The 26,737-nt window shown below is 35.7% G+C and overlaps 2 protein-coding genes across 5 annotated transcripts; both read right to left on the bottom strand.

The window, feature by feature from the left end:
- Nucleotides 1–15,910: 15,910 nt before the first annotated feature.
- Nucleotides 15,911–18,354, bottom strand: LOC114819264 (ADP-ribosylation factor-like protein 2). 4 transcript variants are annotated; one of them, XM_029089204.2, is made up of 3 exons: nt 18,204–18,354; nt 16,969–17,014; nt 15,911–16,875 (listed from the first exon to the last, which is right to left on the bottom strand). In XM_029089204.2, the coding sequence occupies exon 3, from the start codon at nt 16,756–16,758 to the stop codon at nt 16,201–16,203; it is 558 nt and encodes a 185-aa protein (XP_028945037.1). In that variant the 5' UTR covers nt 16,759–16,875; nt 16,969–17,014; nt 18,204–18,354; the 3' UTR covers nt 15,911–16,200. The 4 variants fall into 4 exon arrangements, with proteins under 4 accessions (XP_028945037.1, XP_028945038.1, XP_028945039.1 ...); XM_029089205.2 differs by having other exon boundaries at nt 18,200–18,345; XM_029089206.2 differs by having other exon boundaries at nt 16,969–17,068; nt 18,204–18,335.
- A 4,889-nt stretch (nt 18,355–23,243) lies between these two features.
- Nucleotides 23,244–24,285, bottom strand: LOC108174593 (uncharacterized). Its single transcript, XM_017335733.3, has one exon. It carries the CDS (start codon nt 24,231–24,233, stop codon nt 23,577–23,579), a length of 657 nt encoding a protein of 218 aa, XP_017191222.1. The 5' UTR covers nt 24,234–24,285; the 3' UTR covers nt 23,244–23,576.
- Between the last annotated feature and the right edge of the window lie 2,452 nt (nt 24,286–26,737).

Below are 26,737 nucleotides of genomic sequence, written 5' to 3'. Positions count from 1 at the left end.
CATTCTTGTTGATGTGGTTACGAGTGTATCGATTGCGATTATTATAATTCCTTTGAGAATTATTGCGCTGAAAATTGCCTCTGTTGAAATTAGAGGAAGGAGGAGGCTGACCAATATACGCCTGAGGTGTAGGAAAGAGTGGAGGTGAAGACGCTGGAACAGACTGAAAAGCTTGATAGGGTGCAGAATTTGTTCCTTGAGTGGAATGCTTGCGAGCAAGAGCCATTTCTTTACTTAACAAAAATCCGTGAAGATCATCAACAGTAGTATCAGCAAGTCGAAACTGAACAGAATCCACAAAAGAATCATACTCATCAGGTAAGCCATTGAGAATGATGAGAAGTAGATCATGATCATCCACAGGAGCATCAGCGGCGGCAAGAGCATCAGTAGCCTCTTTGATGCGTTGGAGATACTCCGAAATAGAAGATGAACCTTTCTTGGCAGATTGCAAGGTTGAACGGAGTTGATGAATGTGAGAACGAGATACACCGCCAAACCGCCGTGCAAGATTTTGCCAAAGTTCTCGCGCAGATTGAACGCCAACAGTGAAAGGAATCAGATCTTCCGAAAGGGTGGAATTGATCCAGATAATGATGTTCTGATCCTTCTCATACCACAATTCATAGTCTGGATTAGGAACAGAGGTGAATCGACCAGAATCATCAGCAAGAAACTGAGGCGGTGGAGGTTCAGATCCGTCAACAATACCGGTAAGTTTGTAGCGACGAAAGATCGGCTCGAAGAGAGATCGCCACACAAGATAGTTATGGCGCTTGAGCTTAGTCTGAATCATGCTGCCGATATTGTGTATCGTAATCGAGTTGATCGAGGCCTGAATTAAAGAATTAGGGTTTGTGGGCAGCGGAACCGAAGGATGAGGATTTGGAGAAGAAGAAGGAGGATCAGCAAGCACATGAGGAGAAGGATGGTGCGCAATCACTGGGGAAGAAGAAGTCGAAGAATTGGCCGCCATAGATTGTTGATTGCAGAGAGAAAATGACAGGAATGAGACCTGTTTGGTGACTAAGAAAATGAGAGGAAGCGTACGAAGGATCTTAGTCGGTAGACTTTTAGGCGAGTGATACCATATTGAGAAATGATTTTCATTTCACCAAAGGATAAGTTACAAGAGTATTTATATGGAAGCTAAATACAATAGACTAACAGAGTAAAGGAAAGTTACAAGTGTGGTAATTTTCCTAACTAACTTTTAACTGTTTGTTATTACTATTATGTTGAGTTACTTGAGTAACTTTCTCTTCATGTTGAACCAAATTCATGCACCATTGCAGACGAAAGATCTGTGCAACTCCAGTAACCTATAAGAAAGCGAATAACCGTGATCGGACAGGTCTTGGGTACCGGTGTCATACCGACAAAAAGCTCTCCAACAGTTAAGTTAGTAAAGCAATACTAAGACCCAATGAGTGGCTGGCAGGAGAATAAGGAAAGAGTATGCATTGTACTAGTGAATTACGTTACCATAATTATGCCCTAGACGAGGGTATTTATACTAGTTGGGAGGGAAACTTTTTAGGATATGAAATCTGTATTAAACCAGGAGAATCCAAGATAATATATACGATTGGATATTGTTTCCTCTTAGGAGTGTGATTCTTTATGGCGCACATCAATTCGTAGATTGTAAGAATCTCCAAGAATATAAGAAGCCCGTCTGATCCTCGTTGTATCAAGTTTTCATGTCTTGTGGAACAAGAATGGTCGATTTCAACGAAATCAACAGACTTTGCCTACCTTTTCAGACCACACCAGGAGCAACTCATGGTTTTATGATCCACCTTTGCCCGGCCTTGAAATATTTAATAGTCCCAAAAGGGAAAACCAAATTTATTAAGAGCTCAGATACAAGACTGAATACTCTTAACTAACTATATTTATTTAAACTTTGGAGAAAAAAAAAACAAAGATGTGTTGATGCATCTATCAAAAAAACAAAACAAAATAGAAACACAAGAGGTGGTTTTGCCCATAATGCTATTTGACATCACTATAAGTAGGCATAACAAATTTTACGACAAGACGACCCAGAAAATGCCATATATGTGGTATAAGCAGCCCCGTAATCGGCAAAGTTCGTTTTTGGGTGGTAGGGTCGAATGAGAGAGCTCCATTGTTGGCTTGTAGACAAGGACGGAAAGTTGTGTGATTCCGAGAGTGTAGGGCGGTGCCTTAAAGTTTTAGGGTTAGCAGTTTGTGCCTTCTTCTTTGTTGTGTCCACAGACTCCACTCTCCACCGAAGACATGGATGGATGGTCGATAGATTCTCAGCAGTTACCACTATCCACCACCATAAAAGACAGTAGTGGACTGCCAAATCAAGCCGGCTGGCTAAAACTAAACTGCTCATAAAAAAAGCCACTTGCAAAGCAATCGGCTTATTGCTTTTTCCCTTTTTGTATTATTTTAGTGCAGAACCTTTCTTATTCTTCAATAATGTTTGCTGTCAGTCTTATTGCTCTAATTTTGCATGAAAACAAAATCAGCAGCTTCTTTCATAAGCTAATTGATGTTTACCTGTCAATCCATGTGAGTTTAAATCTTTATGTTTACGGAATACAGAGAGTACCAACTATAATGCACATAAAACATTTGATTGACATTACATTCACATGAGAACATATCCCATTTTTGTTTTAGTACGCAATGTAGATTTAATTTCAAATTTAATTATGTGGTCTTTAATTGATATTCTAATGTCATCATTTTTGCCACACAAAACATCTTTGTTAAATTATTTAATAAAATTTTATTCTGTGTTTTATTTGAAATTTTATTCTCCAACATATAAAAAGTATAAGAACTTATTTGGAAGTGTTTTTAAAATGGCTGGAAACACTTTTGATGAAAATATTTTTGAAACTAATCTCTAGTAAAAATGCAAGTGAATCCTGAAGAAGCACTTGAAGTGCTTATGTAACCTAAAAACATTTACTTTGAAAAGATTTCAGTCAGTTTAAAAGAACTTCCAAATGAATTCTATTATATATATTTTTTTCTACATTCTAAGGTATACATCTTTTTAACAAGAGCATTTTTAGTCGTGTCGCCTGCGCACTTTAACATATTTGTATGTGCTTTATGTGTTTTAAAAAGGGTTAGAGAATCCAATTTGGGTATAAATATCTATGTATACCTGTCACTTTCCTTGATAGTATGGCAAATGAATAAAATTACGCTTCTAATCTTCCAATTAGGATACAAAGCTCTTGTTTCGAAAAGGAATGACAACGCCTTCGCCTCCTTTAAGCAAATTAACAGTGAATAAATTAACTTTAAAGGGCTTTAACCTTTATTAGATTCTGTCAAATGAGAGTAATTTATATAGTATGTGTAGTGGCAGACTCACTAAGGGGCAAGGAGGCAGTTGATCTTTCGAATTCCAGTAAATTTATATGGATAATTTGGGTGTAGCCCCTTTGAAGCGTGGACATCATTTTGGCTAGATCATATTTCTAAAAATATATCTAAGAAATCTGTGTGAACTTTACATGTGACTCTCCAAATAGTTTTTCTTAGATTCGCCACTGAATATATGTATAATATTATTGTGTTATGTCAATGTTACATAAAAAATACAATTATATTGTATTATTGACACAACTATAATAACAATGCATTTGTGACATGTAAGTTTTTTTCGTAATAATGGCAGAATTGTTATAAAATAAAAATAATTGTATGGCCAAGTTTTGCAAGGAAGCCAAGCTTAAGCTTAATCTTTAATAGTGGGAAAAAAAGAAGCCATGATTCCATTTGCCTTTTTAGCTCAAAATCGAAGGTGCACATGAGACTTGAGAGGTCCAGGGATGTCCAAGAAAGTGTGCCATTTGGATGGAGACCCACAAAAGCACTTTGTAGAAAAGTCAAAATTCAATTTCAACTTTCACGCAATTTGTTATCTTCTAAACTTCATGTACAAATAGAAACTCTACATGCATGTATTCCTTTTACGATGAACATCAGTCTATATCAATATTATATACAAGAGAAATGCTAAACGACATCTATCAGAGATTGACTCTTTATAGATTTTATGTCATTTCACAATTTAACGTTAATTCACGTGCTACATTATAACATTGTGTCATTAACATGATATGACAGAGAGTTTATGAAAAGTCTCATTTTTGAGAGAATCCTCTTGATATTTATGTATATATAATTTAGCATATACTTAGTTAGAGGGGACCAATTATCTTGATGATCAATAAGGACAAAATTCTATATATCGATTTCGTATATGTACTTACGTATTCACTGTGCATGCCAACTTTTAGGGTTCCATTTGGGATGTGACATTTCAAGCATGAGAACTTTAGTTACTTATGCTCCAATATCTCAGAGTTTAGGTCAAACAGTTGGATGAACACATTGGTAAATATTATGTAAGTGGTTACTACATATATTCCACATTTTAAAATTAAAATTATGGCGTTTAGTCGAAGATTGATCTTATGTAACCTATAATATGGATCTTACCCACAAAGGCGGATTCCTGAAATTTTCTCAGAGGTGGGTTATAATTTATTTTTTTCCGAATCCTCCCATTTATTGACTGGAGTCGTTTTGGGAGCTGCTTTGATGTAATTGGCTAACTTTTGCTTAGGTGAGATTGTCTTATTTTCGTTGAAACGAGTTTCTTGTGCAATTTGTTTTTCATAAACACATTTGGGTTAGAGTGCCCACCCTAGCTTGTATGGTTCCGCCGGCCCTCTCTTTCTTGAGAAATTTTTAGTTGTGACAGGAATACAGATGGTTCATTACGTGTTTTTATGCAAATGGTGGAAAATTTTAATTTTTAAATTATTAACATTTTAACACACATAACATACTATTTATATAGGGACACGTGATGTACCACTTCGTGTGACGGTCATACTGAAAAATCTCTCATCTTTCTCGAAACCCCTAGGACATCATGAAGATATAAAAGAATATTTGCATTCGTCCAAAAACTGAGACCACCCCTTTACTTCGAACGTGCTTGAGCTTGTGACAAGTACTACTTTTTGTTAAATTTGGATGGTGGAGGAGGAAGATGTACACGACTCACACATATGTAACGTGGACCATTTAAACTTGTACCAGAAGTGGTTGCATTTTTTTTCCCATTTATTGTGAAAACGCAATTAAAATGATCGAACATGTCATCATGTGGTTTGCTCACGGCCGTGAGGTTTGGGAAAAAGATAGTTAAAGAAGAAATCGATTCCTTTTCATGATCTGTAAAATCTCTATGATATAAGGTGCTCGAAAGAAAAAAAGTAGTAGTTGATAATTTTAGGCTTTCTACCTCCTTTGTTCTATTCTATTCCTTTTTTTTCCCTTTCATGCCAGTATAGGTAGATTATAAAAACATTTTATTAATTTATGATTTTAGTTTGTTTGTAGACGTGAACAAAAAATTTACAGATGTTCTGGTTAGGATATACGATTATGAGACAAAAGCTCAAGACAAAAGGAATAGAGGAAGACCTAAGAAAACTTAGAAATATACTCTAAGAAAAGATATAGAGTACTTGAAGCTAACGAAAGACTTGATACAAAACTGAGCACAATGACATTCTAAGATTCATACTGGCGACCCTACTTGGTGGGATAAGACATAAGACATTGTTGTTGTTGTTGTTGCTTGATTTTAGTTTGTTTAATATTATTTATTACTGCAAATAGCGCTTTACATATAGTCTCATTAAAAAAGAAAAAAATTATGTCCCCAATTTGAATCGAATTCAATCCATAAAAACAAAAAACAATCATGTTTATGCACTTTGGTACGGATACGATCCTTATTGATTTCCCTTCTTCCTAACAACTAGCTATTTAACCCAAACTCTACTCAAAATATTATTTATTATAGATTTATATATATGCATGATTCTCATTGCCAACCTCAAAGTTGATATCCGGTTCTTTTATTTTTATCTTTTTTTATCGTAATAGCATCTTCAAACTACGGATCTGTTGAGGACAAATGTATAGCATCTCTCTCCAAATTAATAATGGTGTGCAAATGATGTGCTATTTGTTTTAGAAGTATAAAAGCGACACATTTGCTGATACATTCTCGATCACATATTAAAAAAACATATGATGTGTATCCAAATAACTTTATCATTTATTAATACCAAAGTTGTGTTGTGTTTTCACCATATGCGTGCCAAGATAGTATTATATTGACATAGTCCCGATTGGGATTGTCGGTTAATTTGTGGATATATGAAAATCCCTATAGGACTGGTTCGCCATCTCTCTCTCTCCCAATGCCTCTCAAGGTCGTTCCAGAAATTAATGTGCAAGTAAGATTTTGTGGACAGGAATGCAAAAGTCGTAGTAGGCCATTTGGCTGCATGCAAACCTGAAATTTTCTTTTTCGTATAGACTTCTCACATGATGTATTTTTTCACGTGTTATGATATATTTTAAGTGTTAAGACTTGTCACATGAGTAGACGATATAGTTAATATATATTGCTTTAAATATATTAATAAAAAAAAGAAGGAGAAATTAGATTCTCATCACTCATTTTGTTGCTCCATTAATTAAACTTTATTCCTTTTCAATTTTTGATGGTATTAATAACATCATTAATTATTTCAATAATAAAATATTTTTTATTTTTAAATATACTCCTTTAGTGTTAAAAATGTTACAATTAGTATATTTATATTTATGGCCAAATTTTTTATCATACATTTTTTTTAGTTTGTACCCATTTTTAATTTGCAAATTTTCTTTAGTTTGTACCAATTTTATTTTTTGTTTTAATTTGTACCCATATATTAATTTCTTTGTGCCCAAATTTTTAAAAGTTTTATTTGTATTTGTGTCCATGTGTTTACCGTCATGTGACATTGTATAATTAATCAATGATAGAAAAATTATGTTACATCCCACATCGTTCAGGGGAGTGGATCATGTAAGCCTTATATGTATATTCTCATTTCTACCTAACACGAGGCATTTTGGGAGATCATTGGCTTCGGGTTCCATTGGAACTCCGAAGTTAAGTGAGTTCGCGTGAGAGCAATCCCATGATGGGTGACCCACTGGGAAGTTCTCATGTGAGTTCCCAGAAACAAAACCGTAATGGTGTGGTCGGGGTCCAAAACGGACAATATCATGCTATGGCGGAATCGAGCTCGGGATGTGGTGGGGGCCCAGGTCGAGATGTGACAGCCCGTCCCAAAAAATAATCTATTTTGTCTTCAATTGCGTGGAATGACGATTGTACCCTTGAGCGTTGAGTTATGTGTGTGTGTAAATGGGCTAAGGTTAAGGGACCAATTAGGTATATTCCTAATTAATTGGACCCAATTAGAACTAAAGGACTTAAGGTTTTGTTTGATTGGTTGCAAGTTGGACCACACACACACACCCATCCCGTTGACCCTCTCTTTCACCTCCCTCTCAGATTTTCCTATTCGTCTGTACACCCATACGATCATCATTCAACCAACTCCATCTCTCACATATTGAGTTCGTGGAGACTATTTTCAAGTTCCTTGCAAGCTCAGGAGTAGAGCTATACCATTTGTTTGGAGGAAGAACCTCAGAAACCCGAGAAACCAGAGGCTCTAATGTGAGGTACAATGCGTCAAGTGTGATCGCAGAGGTTTCATCGAGTTTTAAGGTTCTAGTAAGCCTTAGAACTTCTTCATGAAGCTCAAGGAAGAATTTTGGAAGGTTTTGAACGTTGGGAAGCTCGGGTTTGGTGAGTTGGTGACCGGATTATCGAAGTTTTCCCGACAAGATTTAGTGGGTTTTAGGACCTAAAAGTGGTAAATTTGTTCCTCTCATCCTAAGCTTCATTTTGGAGAAAATTTCATGGATTTTGGTTGAGAAATGGATGAGATATTGAAGTTTTAAGTTTTTCTAGTTTCCAGTGACTCAGACGGCGATGGTGACGGAATCCGGTGACTCGCCAGAGAAGAAGGTGAATATTTCGTCAAAGTTAATGGAATATTCCTAATGGCGTCATGCATCTTTAACGGCATATTCTATATTTTAACAGAATATTCCCTAACGGCGTTAACTATTTTGTTTGGTGTGCCTGCACGTGTGGCCATGCCTTGGTCGGTGCGTGAGGGCGCGTGGGATGTCAAAATTTTTTTCTAAAAATATGGGGATGTTCCTGAGGTTGAGTAGGCCACGGTGATATATTTAAACACCTCAATTGAGCAATGTATGAGAAGTTATTACCTAGTTTTGGTTATGTGCTTTAAAAATAACGTTTAAATAGTTGTTTCGTATATAGGCGAGACCTATCCAGAGGACAAGCGTAGTCAAGCAAGACTCGGGGGCTACGACCCTTCTACATATCAGTGAGTGGGTTTTTGGTTTTCAGTATATATATACACACACACTTGGTATTTTTCCTAGAAACTTTAATTAAATGGTTTAATATGTTGAAATGCCATATCAAATGATCTCTATGTTTAATTGTGCATTAGTATGGTTATATATATTGTTGTTCAATGCTGCGGACGCCCAGGTAAGCTTCAAGTGAGTATATTAATGGTAATGATGGTAGTGAGTAATTGTGTTGAGATGCATTTAGAGATGGTTATCTTGCACCCCGGTGTTAGTGCTCTGCCAGAGGATAGGGTCTAGCCCTCACGTGATTGTTCACATGCCAGAGGATAGGGTCTAGCCCTCACGTGATTGTTCACATCCCGCACCACACACTCACCTTGGATCCAAGGCAGGTACTAGCCTGTCGTACAGTCCACATTAGGTGGTTCCGACTCATAGGTGACTTGCAATACTTTCGCACAGCCTTCATGTGATTGTAGCACTTGAGCATATTTATTTACACCTAGCATGTTGTACAAACCACTTCAGGTGGTTCCGACTTGTGTGCAGAGAACTTGTTGATGAGTTATAGATTCAACCGTACAGGTCACGTTAGGTGACTTTGGCTGACGTACCATTTCATATTGATTCATTTCACCTGACTTACTTATTTCCTGCTAAGATATTTGACATGCATGATATTGGATTTACTATCATAAACAGGGTTTTGAGATATATTTACATGTATGTTATTTTCTGGGAATTATACAGGTTTTACTGCGAGGGGTTTCTACTTTTGATAAGTGAAATGATTTTGAAAAGCTTTGTTTTTGCCCACTCACATTTTCTATTTTATGCCCCTCCAAGTTTTAGGTAGAAGTGCTTGTTGGTGGCTTATGAGGAACTCACGGCAGCTCTGACAGATTATCACCAATGTAGGATCACCTTTGAGTATTGTATAATTAGTATTCGTCCTGCTTGACTGCAATTAGGCTACTTATGCTCTGATTGTGAACTCACACTTAATTTCGCACTTGCACTTTATCTTATCTAGTGTTCTAGTTAGCTTGGTTTTTGTTTATTCGCATTTTCTTATATCAATATTGCTTCCGCACTGTGCACATGGCTACGTCACCCTCATGTGATGGCCAGCATGCCTCGATTTAGGTCAGGGTGTGTCACGGGATGTGACAAATTACATATGGTATATTTATGTTTTATGGCTAAACTTTGTATCATATATTTATATTTTTAGTTTGTACCCACTTTTAATTTGCAACTTTTTTTTTTAATTTGTAGTCTTTTCTTTTTAATTTTAATTTATACCCATGTATCAATTTCTTTTTGCGCCCATATTTTTTAAAATTTCATTTGTACTCATAATTTTTTATTCTTTATTTGTACCCTAATTTATTTATAATGTACCCATTCTTCTTCATTAATGTACCACTTTGTTATATGTGAAATGTACCCATTTTTTTTGTAAAATGTACCAATTTTTTTAACACTATGGATACATTCTTTTGCCATTTATTATTTCTTATTGTTACATAGTTTCTATCCATTTATTCTGACACACCCCGTCCCGGAGGAGGGCATGCTGGCCGTCACGTGACGTGACGTAACCAGCATGCCCTCCTTCCGGACTGAGTGTGTCATATTCAATCAAAATGTTAGAATTTTTTTTTTAATGTAGCCATTTCTAATAGTATTATAATGAGAGATTTTAAATTTATATGATTATAAATCTCATAAAATATCAAACAATTAATGTCAAAACTATAAAAATATAAATATTAATAGTAATATAATGAGGTGTACAAAGTCAAGGGACTTTGATCAAAATTTGAATACCATTAAGGTTTCAGTCAAAGAGTGTTAGGGATTAGGGACCGTATCCAAAATATCATAAAAAACAAATACATGTGTTTCAAATTGAGTGAATTTGTACATCACGTGGCGGCTACATTTCTAAACCTAACAAGTGAGAAATTAATTTTAATATATACAGCTACCATATGGTTATGAAGCATCACAGATTCAGTACGTACTTTTCTGCAACCTCGTGATATTTCACAATCAAAATGTATATTTTTTATGTTTTGAAAAAATATATATGTATTCTTATTCAACGGTCTACCAAGTAGACATATTTTGTTAAATTAGTTAAAGCAATGTGCTCTCTTTTATACATTCGCATAACTCTTTGTGTGGTTTAGATAAATTCAGTATAAATATCGATTGTATAAAAAAAAAGGAGGTATTGGCCGATTTCCCTCCCCCCACCCCACCAACCAAACTTGTAAGGAGCTATCAATTTCTTCTATAGACTTTTATTTTAGCCTATAACCTCCTAAACTTTTATAATTGGTCAATATCTCCATGAACTTTAATTTTTCCAATTACCTTTGAACTTTAATTTCCTTGCTAAACTCTAAATTCAAACAAAAAATATACGGAGTGAACTAGAGGAAGAGAAGAAAGAAAAAGAAAACAATATAAAGCTCAGGGGTAAAATTGACCACTTATAAAACTTCAAAGGGGAATTGGCTAAAATTAAAATTTCGTGAGAAAATTGACCAATTACAAAAATTCAGAAAAATAATTGACTAAAATTAAAATTCATGAGAAAATTACACAGCTCCTTATTTATTTAGGAAAAAAAATCGACAAATACCTTAAAAAAATAGTCCACCAAAATTTCAGCTTGGCTCATACTAAAACATACAATATGTGCGTGTGCATGTGTTTGGGTATGCATGTGGGCATTTCTAAACGTGTATAATTTGGTGGTTTGTCACAAATTGAATTGTCAAATCGATTTTCATCAAAATATCATAGAGTATAATTTATATGCAAGCAAAGCAAAAGTGCTTGAGCATGTTACATGCAATATTGATTATTGTTGTTCATTTGGACGGCTCTGGAGTCCTGGCCCTCTGCGGATTATATATGAAATAAAAAACAAAACAATATAATAAGTTCTTAAACGTGCTTACAAATAATTAAAAACTACATGGAAAACTACATAAACATGCTTTATGTTTTCCCTCGCTAATCACAAGCCGCTAGTGGTTAAAAAAAATTGAATTAATCTAATAATTAAAAACTACATTAACAACTAACACGGGGTAGCTCAGTGTTGAGGACGAATTTTCTCGCCTGTATTTCCACAAGAGATGTCGTGGGTTCAATTTCTGGCACGTGTAATGGTAGCCACGAAGAGACTAAAAATGCCTCTAAATCTTTTCAACATTCGAAATTGTAGACTGTCATGACGAAACTACTAACCAGAACATTTTCTAAATAAAAAAATAAAAACTACATTAGCATTTGCTTTTTCGGCACTACTAAATTTGATTTATGTGCAACTTACTACGCAGAAAAGAACAAATAACTATAATTTTGTTTAATTTTGGATACATATGTGTGCTAGAGTAATTAAGTATGTACTATGTACATAATAGATATATATTAACCTCAGATTAATATTGTCTCTCAATCCAAATTCCAATGCTGCTAACATCTTACTATATCTTCAGGTACATCTTAAGTTCACAAAATCTTAAGCATTTCCAATTAACCAATACATATATTTATTTTGTTCATTGAGATCCACTAATGAGGTTTTATAATTAGCAATCTGCTTGTTTATCATTAAAAAAATAGTAATGCTAGTGACCATCTATTTAAACCATATTTTGTAAATTATATAACGTGATTGTTGATGATTAAATTATTACTTAAGTGTTGTCTAACGAGCTTATTTTCTACCTAGCATATACCCTTACTTTTTCTTGTACAAGCAATAGAAGGTTGATCGATACTTCAGGTGCCAAAATAAACACTCTTAATACTTGAATAACAAACCCTTTATATCATAGCTCCACTTTTATTTGAACTTTTTGTTTTATAATAAATTGAGATTTAGTTTTTGTTCTTTGACAAACGATAAGTAATTATACTAAATTTATCTAAACTTGAATTTAAACATGGGTGCAAATAGTGAAGTACACTGCACTGACAAACTTGACTATGCTCCAGTATGCATAAATTTAGCTTTTAATTAACTATTATTTTAGATAATTTGATTCTCTTGTACTTTAGATAATTCGTGACATTATTAATTCACATACGCATGTTTGACTTGGCTCAGCAGGTGAGGGAACGCTTTAGAGGAAACACAGAAGCCATGCACATCAAGTATTTGCCCAAAGAATTATAGTTAACTAATCAATATTTATTTATGAGCCAACATGGATGAAGTTTTCATTTGAAGCAAACAAATGCCTTTTCCCCCCTTTTCACAGGGCAATACCTTTTTCTCTTTCAGGTTAGACCAAATAGTCCATCATCACTACATTAAACATAATCAATAAGCGGTTTTTTCAAAAGAAAAAACCGATAATATATCTAGTGCTAATGAGAGATATTATAATCAATTCTCGTCAAATGCAAACATGAACCATATTATTGCTCGCTTATTGTGAGGCTTAGCGAACTCTTTCATCTCTATAGTGTAAGATAATATTGGCTGTTCAAAAAAAAAAAAAAAAACGAGAAAAAACATGTTTTGAGACATAGAAAATAAGCCGAACTCTACAAGCCCTAGACTGAAGACAACAAAGCAATCTACTCTTTCCCCCCACTAGAACAATTGAAAAGAAAACACCCCCGATAGAACGGCACTCCCGTTTGTTAAAGTATTCGGAATGCTAATGTTTTAAATAACAGTTAAATGTGAGAAAATTCTTATGTGTTACCATAACACCGGTGTTATATAATATAATACTGGTAACATGAGATCAGTTGTGGAAGGAAGGAGGGGGAATAGGATCGTATGACCCCAATAAAGTCAATTGGCTACCCCTATAATCTTGTATGTTAGGCTTGACCCAAAGAAGGAATGAAAAGACAAGGGATAGAAGGCCATGTTCGTTTTATATGTTTTTATACATAGTTGAGGGTATACGTTATATATAGGTTTTTTTAGTCAAAATAATTTTTGAGATTGAAATAATTTTTTATTTTGGTCTTTAAGATTTGAAATCGATAGAACTAATCATGAGTTTGTCCATCGTCAATCGTATTGGTCTTTCCGAAAAAAATCTCTGTTAAATAAGGACCAAAATAACAAAAATACACTCAATTTAATAAACAATGTATCAAAATGATTTGACAAGAATTGAGAGTAAGTTTGTCATTTTTTTTCTTATTTAGCTGATATTTTTCACAGAATGACCAAAATAATTGACAATGGACAAACTTCAGGACAAAAATTGATAATTTCAAGGATCATTTTAACTAAAAAAATCTTATATATGTGTGCGTCAAGAGTCAAATATGTACATGGGATGCGTATCTTGCTTAAATAATGTTGGAGAGAGAACCAACAGCATTTGCTTAGAATGCGTTGGCCTTGGATTTATATAAGAAGCTGAATATGAGACCTCAGTTGATAATACTATTGTCCTAAAAAATTCTGATTCCGCCTGAAATAGAAGATGTATAAATAAATAAATGAGATTTTTAAAAAATTTAAATCCTTTTAGAAGACATGATAGTTGTTTATTCATAACGTAAAGAAAACTTACAGTTCTCAAAAAGGATATCATGAAGTATAATTATGAGACTTACTTGAACCAACAACTAGTAAAATTAGAAATTAAGGCTAACTTGAACATTGTCTGCACCGCTATATTAATAGATAAACGAGATTATAATATCGCACAACGGTATGATTAACGATTAAAAAAATGAATCCAATCGTATTATAGTGTGGGAGTTTTCAATATTTAAGAGAGATATGGCATATGGAATATATACCATTATGCGCATGCACGTGAACCTGAGACAAAAAGAACTTTCGAAGTAGCTTCTTTCGCAAGGCTATGCACAGTAGTCAACGAAATAATTCAAAATTTGGAAAGCAAAAAAGAGAAATTTATGATTATAAAAATCAAATTTAGAGAAGAAAACGAATACAGTCAAATTGATTAATTGGTGAGTCGAATTTGGTAGGTGAAGGTGTCATCCAAGATTAAACAAATGCAATGGAACTAAGAAGAATGTATTGTCTATGCCGCCACGAAAGGGATTCAAAGCATGACAATTGACAAATTCGAAGACCTATTTCCATTGCCTCCTTTGACCGTAATACCGTCACGTGACTAAGTTATGAGGAAAAACGTTTAAACTTTAGACGCAGTAAGTTTAAGGGGTCTCAATCACTAGAGCAATTTATCACGTACACGATACATGTTTTATTCATAATATGACGTCCTAAAAGATAAACTCATCAACTGCATGTAATATGATGTGATGTCTTTTTATTTTCTTTTAATTTGTTCAATACAAATATCAAAAATATATTAAACTATAATAAAAATATAAAGAGTGTGCAGAAACCACTTCTCGTAAATTTTGCTTGAGTGAACCCACAATGACAACTCCATATTTGACCGTCCACATTAGACCCTACCCCTCATTATCTTACCACTTGTATATTTAACACGTAATATATCATTTCGTATTTTCAACGTACTGAAAAATATCTCTTTCTTTAGAGAAGACTATGGAAGCTTCTTCGCGCACTATACAACAAGATGGGGGTCCACTATTTTATTATGATTTATGAAGCAACAAACAGAGTGGGCCAAAGAGAAAAATCTGATCATGTTCTCGTAAATCATTGTTAAAAGCCCATAAGAGCCTGCCCAAATGACCTTTTAGTGTTGGAATGTCATGTCGGTCGGTTGGTTGGTTTGGTCATATTAACATATTATTCATCTCCATACCGTCAAACATATTTAAGTTAAGATATAATAATCGCTAAAAAGCTAACTGGTTAATAAGTTAACACGATATTAATCACCCATTTAAATTACAAATACACATCGTCTCATTGACTAATTTTAAAGGAAACATTCTCGCTCAAGCTCTAACCAGTTAATAAATTAAAACGACACTAACTTCCTGTTTGAACTACTACACAACCCAACAGGATCCTCTCCGAATCTTTTTGGTGGGGATCTTGGGGATCTGTGAATCGTGTCTGTTCATCTTACATAGTACGGTCAATTTTTGTCAAGTATTGTTTGTGTTTAATTTTAAATAAAATATTTAAAATAATTCTGACCGCACGATGTACGATGAACGAATATGATTCACGGATCCCCGAAATCCTCACAAAGAGGATTCAGATTCCTACATAACATCGTCTCATTGACTAAAATACACCCGACTAATTTTATAAGAAACACTCTCGCTCTAGCGCTAACCAGTTAATACGACACTAACCACTTGTTTGAACTACTATAGATCGTTGTCTCATTGACTAGAATATTGACTAATTTTAAACAAAACACTATCGCTCAAATGCTAACTAGTTAATAAGTTAATACGACACTAGTCACTCAGCTGAACTACTACACAACGTCGTCTCATTGACTTAAAATACACATCGTTTCATTCACTAATTTTACAAGAAACACTCACTCTAGCGCTAACTAGTTAGTAATTTAAACGACATTAACCACTTGTTTGAACCACTACACAACATCGTCTCATTGACTAATTCCATAGGAAACACTTGTACTCGTAAACACTCTTAGTTAGAAACAATCCCAAACGGGCCAATACGTCATTCCGGTTCATAACTACATATGAAAGTTCTTGTCAACATAATATAAATGTAAACATAGCTTGTTTTCGCGTCATTCATTACAGAACGGTCCTGCTGTTGCTTTCCGAGCACCTTCTTTTTTGAAGCACTTCAAGTTTCCGTTCAGGTTCTTCTGTTGCTAAACGAAATCGAAAAAACATATTCTGCCAATCCATGGATTGTGACGTCCATTGCCTTCCAGTGACTTAAAATTGCCACTAGTCAAGAACATAGATCCGAGAGGCAATGTCTTGGACCAACCAATCGAATCCTTCAAGCAGTCCCTCACCGGTGAATGCACTGCAGCCGACAATTTGCCAATGCCGAGTTTTATCCATGGCCTCCAAGTTCAAAACCTTAGCAATTTCTTCCGGAGCAAGGGCACCTTTTATGTCCTGCTTGTTTGCTAGTATCAACAAGGATGATCCAGAAAGCCTCTCCTCCTTCAAAAGATTGTCGAGCTCCGCTTTGCAGTCTTCTAGCCTTCTAAGATCTGAACTGTCAACTACCCATACCAGACCATCAGTTTGCTCGAAATAGTTTCTCCAGTACGATCTTATTGTTTTCTGGCCCCCGACATCCCATATGTTGAGGGTATACTTTTGGTAAATGATGGTCTTGATGTTGAAACCGAGTGTGGGACTGACAACGCTGGTGTCCTCTCCATTAATTCTCAGCACAATGGTAGTCTTGCCAGAATTGTCAAGCCCGACCATGAGTATCCGTATTTCTTTTTCCTTCCTTTTAATTTTTCGAATAATGCTGAGAAGCCCCATTTGCTCACAGACAAAATCAGATTGAGCTTCTCCAAATAGACTTCAAGGTTTGAAGCAAAAACCAAACGAGAATTTTTTCTCAAAACTGAAACTTCAATGAGACTTTCAAATCCTGAGCTGTTAAATTAGAGAAAATTAAATTGACAAAGGCACATGGGCAGTTCAAGCTTTAACGTGCGTGCTGAGAATTAGGAGGATAATAAAACTTACTTTAGTCGTCGGTTGTTGATGGTAGGCAGTGGTTGCCGGCTCAATCCTGGTAGGAACAGGTGAAGTATGAAGTGATTAGGGCCTGGCGTACATGATTATTCTGTTTTACCGAAGAAAGCACAAATATGAACTTTTCCTTTTACAACAAGAAAACTCTAGGAACTTCGAGTGTATGCTATTTACCGCGAAGCACACTTGTGCTGAAAATATTTCATGAGGAGTGATGAACATAGTATTTAGGACAACACAATCACATGCTCATGATCAAATTCAGTTAGCTAAGAAAAGCCTAAAATGCTAAACTAAAAAACAAGTAGTTATCATGGCGGCGAGGCCTACCAAGTAAACATCATGCAGATAAACACTTACACACATGCTCACAGGAACACGAGACAAGATGCATATATACTGGATTAGTAACAAAACTCAGTTTGAAATTCAAAAAGTCCAAGGGAGAAAACAAGATGCTGTAGCAAACATCGGCTACAATGTAAAACATTTACTATACTAATTCCTCTTTTCAGCTGTAAAGGTTAAGCAAGTGATGGCATTATAGGGGAAAGAAACAAGCAAAAAGAACAACACATTTTGAAATTATCAGTCACCGCAATGGTGTGATGCGAAGGATTCATCGGTCTCAAAACACATTATATTCAGGATATGACATTATATTCAGGTACATAAGCGGCCCCAAGCCAACAAGGCTCCCTGCTTTGTGAAGGTCGGAGGAACGTCTATCGTAAGAATATCACAACACAAACTCTACCCGCAAGTTGTTCAATTGAGATTAAAAAGCAGAGTCTAAAAATTCACTAGTAGTTCAATTAGGACTATTTAGTAACAAACAAAAGCAGAACAGATACATGAGAATCATAATATCACAACACAAAATCTAATTGCAAATATAATTTAAAGTCATCTCAAAGTCTAAGACTTTACACATATAATTTAAAATCAAACAAAACCCAGATGTAATCGTATACTCATAAGCAGTTTAGAGAGAGAGAGAGACAGAGAGGACTAGAAGGGTTGCTATGAGTTGTTTGGGATGAAAATCGAAAAGGGTGTTCGGGAAATCTGATGAAAATGGACGGTAGGGATCGATATCGGGTAAACACGGCGGAGATCAGAGCATACGGGAGGGAGAGTGAATTGTGGATTGGTCGCCATTGTTGCAGGTTTGATAGCATCAGTTTCAAAGATTAAAGCTTTAACGAGAGAGAGAACTTACCCACCTGGGAAATTTGAGACGTCGGCGGTTCTCGGCGGATCTGATCGAGGAGGTGGGAAATAATGGTAAAGGTATCGACGGGAGAAGAGCTCAACTGAAGATAGTACGAGAATGCAAACGTTTCGACACTTGAAAGAAATTAACTTAAATATTGATATGTTTGGACCCCGATAGACAAATTTGATTTTTGGAAGGGGGTGTGGTATCGACACTTTTTTTTATTTTTCACAAACTTTCTTAATTTTTGGTTATCAGGTTAAATGAATTAAAGAAAATTAAAAGAAATAAATTAATAAGGAGTGTGTGAGAAGTAAAAACGATGTGTGAATATCACTCATTTCGGAACGTCCTTGGGCCAATATGAAAATAAGGAAAACACAAAATGCCTATTTTGCCCTACTGAAGTACAAAACAGTAACAATTTGATGATTTGATTTGTGTTATGGAATTTCTTTCCTTTTTCCCATCAATTTTCTCATTGATGGACATTTTTGTAGCTTTATTTTTTTGGGTAAATTACACTTTCATACATTAGGTTTGGAGTTTATTTCAATTCCTTACAACATCTTCAAAACGTTTCACTTTTATACCTTAAGTACTATTTTATTTTAAAATAATACATCTGTTACATTTTCCATCCATTGATCTGTTAAATGCTGACGTGCCTGCAACATTTTTGCCATATGGCTGCCAAATGTGTGCCACGTGGAATTTTTTTTTATAAAAACTTGAATTTTCTCAAAAAAAAAGAAAAAGAAACCCATCCCACCTCCCCGCACCCCCCCCCCCCAAAACAAACCCAAAACCCTTTATCCCCACCCACACCCGCCCAGCTCGTCTTCCCCCTTCCTCTGGACGACCCACCTGAGCCAAAACCTCGACCCTCATTCCGCCCACACCCCCCCCCCACCCAAGAGACCTCACCCTCCTACTGCCCGCACCCCCAACCTCCCCCTCCACCCAAGAGACCTCACCCTCTTCCCCCCCCGGGTGACCTAACTCCCTGTGTCCGACCTTCCCCCTTCCTCGCACGACCCAACTCCTTACGTCCAACCTCACCCAGAACCCAAATCCCGACCCGGGCGACCCACCTCGCCCAGAACCCGACCTTTACCATCTGCAACACCCACCCTCTTCTCCCTCCCCCATCCGTGCTCGTCGGCAAGTCGGTCGGCTCCGACAACGAGGTATGCATTTAATTTTGTCCTTCAAATTTTGAATTTTTTTGGGTGCTTGGTTAGTGGTGGTCTGGATGGAGTTAGGTTTGCTATGGGTGGGTGGGGTTGTAGATTAGAGAAGGGAGGGTGGGGGTGAAGAGGAGAAAGGACTCGGGGAAGGTAGGGATGGGGTTGGGGTTTGCTGGGAGGTGAAGAGGGTGGAGGAGAGGGAGGTGGGTTCCGGGGGGGGGGGGGGGTGGGTGGGGATGGGGGTTTAAGGTTTCTAGGTTTGTTTGCGGGGGAGCTAGGTTTCAGTTGTTTTTTTTTTAATTCTTTTTTCAGGTGTTTTTTTTAATTAAAAAATTATTATTTTTGCCACGTGGTGTGCCATGTTGACAGTTACGTCAGCACTTAACGGATCAATGGATGAAAAATGTAACGGATGTATTATTTTGAAATAAAATAGTACTTGAGGTATGAAAGTGAAATGTTTTGAAGATGTTGTAAGGAATTGAAATAGACCCCAAACCTGAGGTATGAAAGTGTAATTTACCCTTATTTTTTTCTTTGATAAAACAGGTAAATTTCATTACCAACCTACAATAAGTACAAACAAAGGTCTAAATACAAGCTTAACACAAAAAAAGGCCAACACAACATAGAGGACAAGGTCTGTTGCTTCTCATGCGCCTGCAACAACCGCCACTAGAAAACCAAATAACGATCTCCACAATTCGTCGCTTATCACCGTCGCCAAAGATCCTGCCTGCAAGAACCCAAAAATTGATGAAGAAGAAGGCTTCCTCAATCTCCAGGGACCACCATACCAAATGTCTCCACGAAGTTAAGGAAGCCCGCGAGGGAGCAAGCAACATTGCCACCAAGGGCGAACATTGGGAAAGACCAACAAGGGCCAACAAAGGTGGTGGTGCGAACTCCTGAGCCGAAACTCTACACACCCTTCCGTAGATCCGTGACATATCGCGTTGAAAACATGTGGAAATTGATCAGAATTTGGGATGGTCAGAGAGATGAAGGATCCAATTGATGAAAAAGATTAAGGGAGGTGGATGGAAGAGAATGGAAGGGGATGAATCGAAGCAGATTGAGCGAGTGGATGATTGGGTATTGGAGTTCGAGATGGTTTGATCAAAAGCAAGGAATGACTTCGAATGAGGAAATCGTGATTTGCAGGGATGGTGGAAAGTGTAGACAACAGGGAGAGCAAAAAGAAAAGAAAAAGAAAGAAAAAAACATGGGACTACCACCGACCCTAGCCACAACTAGGGCCGGCAATAACGCTGATTTAACGAGAAGATCATCACTCACACTTAGGTGAGAAAGATTCTCACAATAGGAGAAAAGGTCTCTCAGTGGAGGAGAGAGAAGCTTCTTGCTTTTTTTGACATTTTTGTAGCTTGGGTGCAAAGTAAACACAACGTTGTTGGCAACATGTTCCATGACTTGCAGGACAGGGTTTGGGGAATCAACAATCCAAATGGCAACAGTTGGATAACGTTGTAGGAATTGGACGAATTTTAACTCAAGATTACACTTATTGGCTACAAATTACAAGAAAAAAAAAGAGAGGATAAACTGACCGCTTTAAATAAGAAAAAAAAATGAACTGATATTGACACTCTAAAATAATTATATTATCTTTATCTGAAACCAGGTCATGAATAAGGTGGACATATTGTATATCGTGAAGATGATCATTGTTTTGCGATAACTCTTTGGTGAGTAAAAATCGCTTGAATTGCTAATATAAATCACTGCAAATCATCTCTAGTAACCCACTCCCGCAATGTATCCTTAACTTCATACATTTCAAATCCGCACTCGTCATCCTCCTCGTCATTGTCATACTACACATGAAAGTTAAACCCAACGGATACAACATACTAGTGAATATATTTCATATACAATGTGGTATGCCAGTGACCACCTTGTGAATAATGTGTGATTGGGCGAAGTGTTCAAAATGCAGGACTAACTGTGATGGCGATGAAGACTTTCTCACACGCTCCCTTTGAACTGATGCAGGTGCAGGAGGATTATTGCCATTACTTCCCATCAAGTAAATATAAATATGTGATCGAGTTTTGAAAAATTAGTGTGATTTTCCAGAGAGCGGAGAAGGTGGTTGGGTTAAGAATCCAAGATAGTTCTTCATTTTTCACGTAAAGTACTTGATTTGTCGATTTTTTGTGACATTATGATCTGGGTGAAATTTTTAATTGTGACCGGAACACAAGTGGTACATCATGTGTTTTAATATGAGTGGTGGAAAATTTTATTTTTTAAGTTATTAACTTTTTAGCACACATATCCCACAATTTGTATAGTGACATGTGGTGTACCACCTCGTGTACCGGTCACATTGAAAAATCTCTCACGATTTGGGATCATATTCTCAATCACTTTAGGAGACACTATTTTCTACTAGAGATTCTGACCGGCACACGGGGTAGTACATCACGTGTCATTAAACAAATTGTGTGATATATGTGTTAAAAAGTTAATAACTTAAAAAATAAAATTTCTCACAATTTATATAAAAATACGTGGTGTATCACCCATGTTCCCGTCATAATGAAAATTTTCTATTTTCTACGGAAATTAGAATCTAAAAAGTACCACTATAAGAAAGCAAGCAATAATGCATGCATGCATGCATATATATACAGCAATACTACATTACTAGAAACACCAACTTATTACATCAAATTTTGGTCACCAACTTCAGTTTCTTATAACGTCCAACATAAGAAAAAATTTTGTGTAGGGGAAGCTCGTGTCATGTCAAAGATCTTTCGAAGACACACATAAAGGGACCTTTGCATTCAAGGGGTCCTCATTTTGTGTGTCTTCAATAGACATGTGATGCGGCACGTGCTTTCCCACACAAAAATCTCTCCTAGGATAGAAGATCTTCCATTCCATGTTACAAGGAGTATTATCGCCCATTATTATCTCTCTTATCATGTAACGAGGAATTGAGAAATGTGTGAGATAATACGACCAATTGTGATAACTAAGAATTTGTCATTTCTCCACCCAAATAAAAATCAAATGAAACATTGTCGCATCATTATGAAACCAAGAGTTAGCGTAATGAGTTGATGTCTCGAAATTAACTTGAGATTTTGAGAAGTAAATGAAACATCCGAGATGGGCATATGTGTCTATATGTATTTATGTGGAAATATGATCGACTAACAAACTAAATCTTTTTGTGATTAAAGGAATCTCTGAAAAAGCTTTGAAAGAATCATACTTTTGCTTGCTTGTGAGCCGAGATCACGGTGGAAACTTAATTAATACCAATACTTAGTTCAAGTAGTTTACTGTGAAGAACAACTCAAATTTTTTAGTTTTGTTAATGTGAACGAACATTTTGTTCACATTTTAAGTGTTTTGTGGGGAATAATATGAATGAAAAGCTAGGGTATAAAGAAAGGAAAATAACTTTCTTTTCCCATAGGTCGACGTTGCTTAAGATATCTTCCGTCTTTGGAGAGACTTTTATTGTGTCTGGAATACAGACACATACACCATATATCATTATATAAGTGAAGAAACACTTGAAAAAAAAAATCTTTCCTAGACTTGTACAATAACATATGGCGTACCATCCTATGTTCTAGGCACATTGAAAAATTTCTCTCATCTTTGGTGTCATTTCAGCCATTGACATTACAGTTTAGTGATTTTTTTTTTTTTTTAACTTGTAAATGAGAAATCTTAAATTTTGATTCTCAATAACAGTAAGTGTAGTGATAAATGCTCTTTAATAGTCCCCAACTTTAAAAAAAAAAACGATAATATAACTTGTTGCCAACCATAATTAGAATTTGCAAGTCAATTTAAATGTGCAAATTAAGTAAAATCAACTAGTAACTTGCAATCTTAATTCAATGGTAAACAAAACCAACTGAAGCATTACATATATAACCAGATTTAAAGATTAGAATAGAGAGAAAACAATAATAAAATAGAATAAACTTATTATACGTTACATTAAGAGAGGCTGCTAACATCAGTCGTGCATGCATGTAAGCGCATGCACTTCCTGAGCGTAGCGAAATCCTTCATGCACACACATTAATTAGAAATATCATATATGTACTTCCCTCCCAGCTAGCATTCACCAACACCACCCTTATTATTTTCAATCAGCAAAACCCATCAAACCAAAAGTTAAACAGATTAATCTCCTACTCTCGCTTAAAGGAAGCATTCTTTCGACCACCAAGATTTGACGGCGTAGATCTGAACTTTTTCTTCGCACGTTGAATATAATCAGAAAAATGGTCGTTTCCAGTCTCTCTTTTCTTTCCATCATACTCAACCTCATCTGATTCCGCTATCTTCTTCGATGACATTGATCTGATCTTGATCTTCGCCCGATTGATATACTCCGAAAATTTGTCATTAATATCCAATCCTCCTTGTTTCTTTCCTTCAATATTCCTAGCTTGAGCTTGTGCTTCATGTTTGTCCTCCTCAACTTTTGAATGAGTAGCCTTGGCCAACTCTTCCTTGTATTTGTGTACTAGACCATGATGAGTTGGAGGTTTTTTGGGTTCAATCTTCGCAGCAACCTTGGAATTTGCTTGATCATCACAGCCTTTCCCTACTATTTTTTCGGACGTGATTGGAATCCGAACCACTAATTCAGCTGACTTCTTGGGTTGTGGTTGTGGAGGATACGTGCTTCTAGCAGCGGAGGCAGCTGTAGGTTCTTGTGGAAAATGCGTGGCTCGGCGAACTGTTCGAAATGCAGGAGAAACTGTGATGGCGCTGTAGATTTTCTGGCACACTCCCTCTGAATCTGATGCTGCTGCAGCAGGATTATTGCCATTCTTTTCCATCAAGTATAAATATGTGGTCAAGTTTTGGAAAAATGGGAGTGATTTTCTAGACAACAGAGAGGGTGGTATTTATATGCATTGATTTGTCTAGCTAGTCGTTTTTTACGTACGGTTCGTATTCACACTGAAAATAAAAAACAAACGATCTTTTACCCTACTGTTTGTGTTGTTTTTGATCTAAAGAGAAAAGTACTGTATCAATTTTGGGATCATATTCTCAATCACTTTAGGTACTCTATTTTCTATGGAAATTAGAATCTTTAAAGCACCACTATAATAAAGCATATACATACTGCATAGCAAGCTATTAACGGATAAATTTTAATCTGGTTCCCACAAGGGCCACAACTACTTTTTGACAACTGAGTTTAAGATTCCGGAATTTTTTTTAATAGTACTGTGAGTTTCGTCACACCGCGTGCACAAATCCACATATGATGATATGGTAGACGACAATGTTGGTATTTATGAATTTTGTCTAAATTAGGTGTTCACTGCACGCGGTGTAGGATTGGATTTGATTTGAGTGTGGAAATATGACCAATGAAGAAACTAACCCTTTGTAATCACAGAAATCTCGTATGGTTGTGATCCCACCAATCACACACTCAAAAAACTTGGTATAATCGTACTTCTTGTGAAACGTGAGTGGTGACCAACCAGATTACGGTTGAACACCAATTTTTGGAACAGAAATGTACCAATAATTCTAGAAGAAAGTAATTTATTAAGGACTCATAAATTTTATTGTTTTGTTAAGGGTAATGTTAGGTAGACCAAAATTTTAAATCAAATTTTGTAAACCAAGGGATGTGGTTGTGGATGATTGGATTATTACTTAAGTGTTGATTAACATACTTATAATTCCTATTGGTGACACATCATTTGGTTTGTAAATTTGATTTAGAAATTTGGTCTCCCCTAGCATTTTCCTTTTGTTAATGTGAATCAAAGACCTATTAGATGCTCTAGTTAGAAAATCCGATTATAAAACAGAGACTCAAGGCAAAAGAGATAGAGGAAGACCTATGAAGACTTAAAAAGAGACTTTAAAGAAAGATATGGAGTACTTGGAAACGGAAAACTTGCACAAAACTGATGACAATGACGTTCTAAGATTCATACAGGTAACCCCACCTGAAAATATATGACTTTGTTGTTGTTGATGTGAAATCTCTCTCTTCACCTTAATTTTGTTATGTGGGGATATATATATGGAATGAAAAGCTAGGGTTACATTCGTTCCGTTTGTGTTCCATCTAGATGTAAGAATCAAGTGATACAATGGAAAGGAAAATTTACTCCCTTTTTCTTGTCCTTTTCCCATAGGGCCGACATGCTTAGCATCATCTGACCTGTAGGAAGGTTTTATGTTTGTGCTCCAATTGTTGTTAAGTGATGCCAATGAAGACTAGCAGCCAACTAAATTTGTAAATGAATCGGATTCCGATAAAGATTTGGATTCTCTCCTCTCATTCCTCTCTTATTTAAATGCTCAATATTAAACCACATCATCATCTTGTTTTACCTTATTTGTAGGGGGAGAACAACCACATTATAAAATAATAGTAGGATTCAAATCCAACTATTATTGCTTACTATGGTCTAGTTGTATTTCGCTTTACTTATAAGTGAAAAGTCTTAGGTTCGATTCTCGTCAAAGACAAAGTTGAACCACATTATTATGGCAAGCTGCTTAGCCCACTCCCCCATCCCTTAGTGTGGATACTATAGTTTGTTAAAAAAAAAAAAAATTGGTTCATTATCAATGCTAATTTAAAACCTGAAAATGACTGAAATATCATTGGTAATTCATTTAATATATACAAGTATAATATTTATAAAATAACATAAAATAAAATAAAAAGAATAAAATAACAAAATATGCTTCTATTAAACCGAATCAGATTATTATCAAATTGAATACACCTTATCTATATTCGAATCTATTTATAATCGAATTATCTTTATTCAAATACTAATTGGATCATCCAATTAAAATTTTCAGCATCCTATTAATTATGGATAAGATCCATATCTTTTTTTATGTACATCTCTTTACTCATCGCGTTACGACAGATGTACAACCAAGAGGATAAATCCTAAGACATTATTTTTTAATGAGCAGTATCATGCTATATTTTATACTATCCCTAACCAAGAGGGCCAAAGAGCAATAGGCCAAAACAGAGTTCGACAAAAAAATCCATCTCCAACTGAAGGGGGGCTATTTTTTAGCCCATCAATAATTTATTATTTTAATTGAATTAATATGGTTAATTGAATTACACTACCATATTAAAATAAGGTTTTCAGACATATTTTGAGTGCCACTTATCGCTAAATTAATAAGCCTCCTGATTTTTTTATCTTTATATCATGAAAATGATGTGAAAAATTGAAATAAAATGAGGTAAGATAATATGGAATAGTGAAAGGGATGTGAGAAATGGGGTAGAAATGACTTAGGTATTTATAGGAAAAAAAATTAGAATTTATTTTTA

The sequence above is a fragment of the Malus domestica genome, chromosome 11 (assembly GCF_042453785.1).
Source record: "Malus domestica chromosome 11, GDT2T_hap1".
In the NCBI taxonomy this organism is placed as follows: Eukaryota; Viridiplantae; Streptophyta; class Magnoliopsida; order Rosales; family Rosaceae; genus Malus; species Malus domestica.
The sequence above is the reverse complement of the archived record's forward strand: the minus strand, read 5'-3'. Positions and strand labels throughout refer to the sequence as shown.

Bases quoted from the DNA above. Each gene is read 5' to 3' on its own strand.
- LOC108174593 (XM_017335733.3), bottom strand. From the start codon at position 24,233: ATGGAAAAGAATGGCAATAATCCTGCTGCAGCAGCATCAGATTCAGAG.
- LOC114819264 (XM_029089204.2), bottom strand. From the start codon at position 16,758: ATGGGGCTTCTCAGCATTATTCGAAAAATTAAAAGGAAGGAAAAAGAA.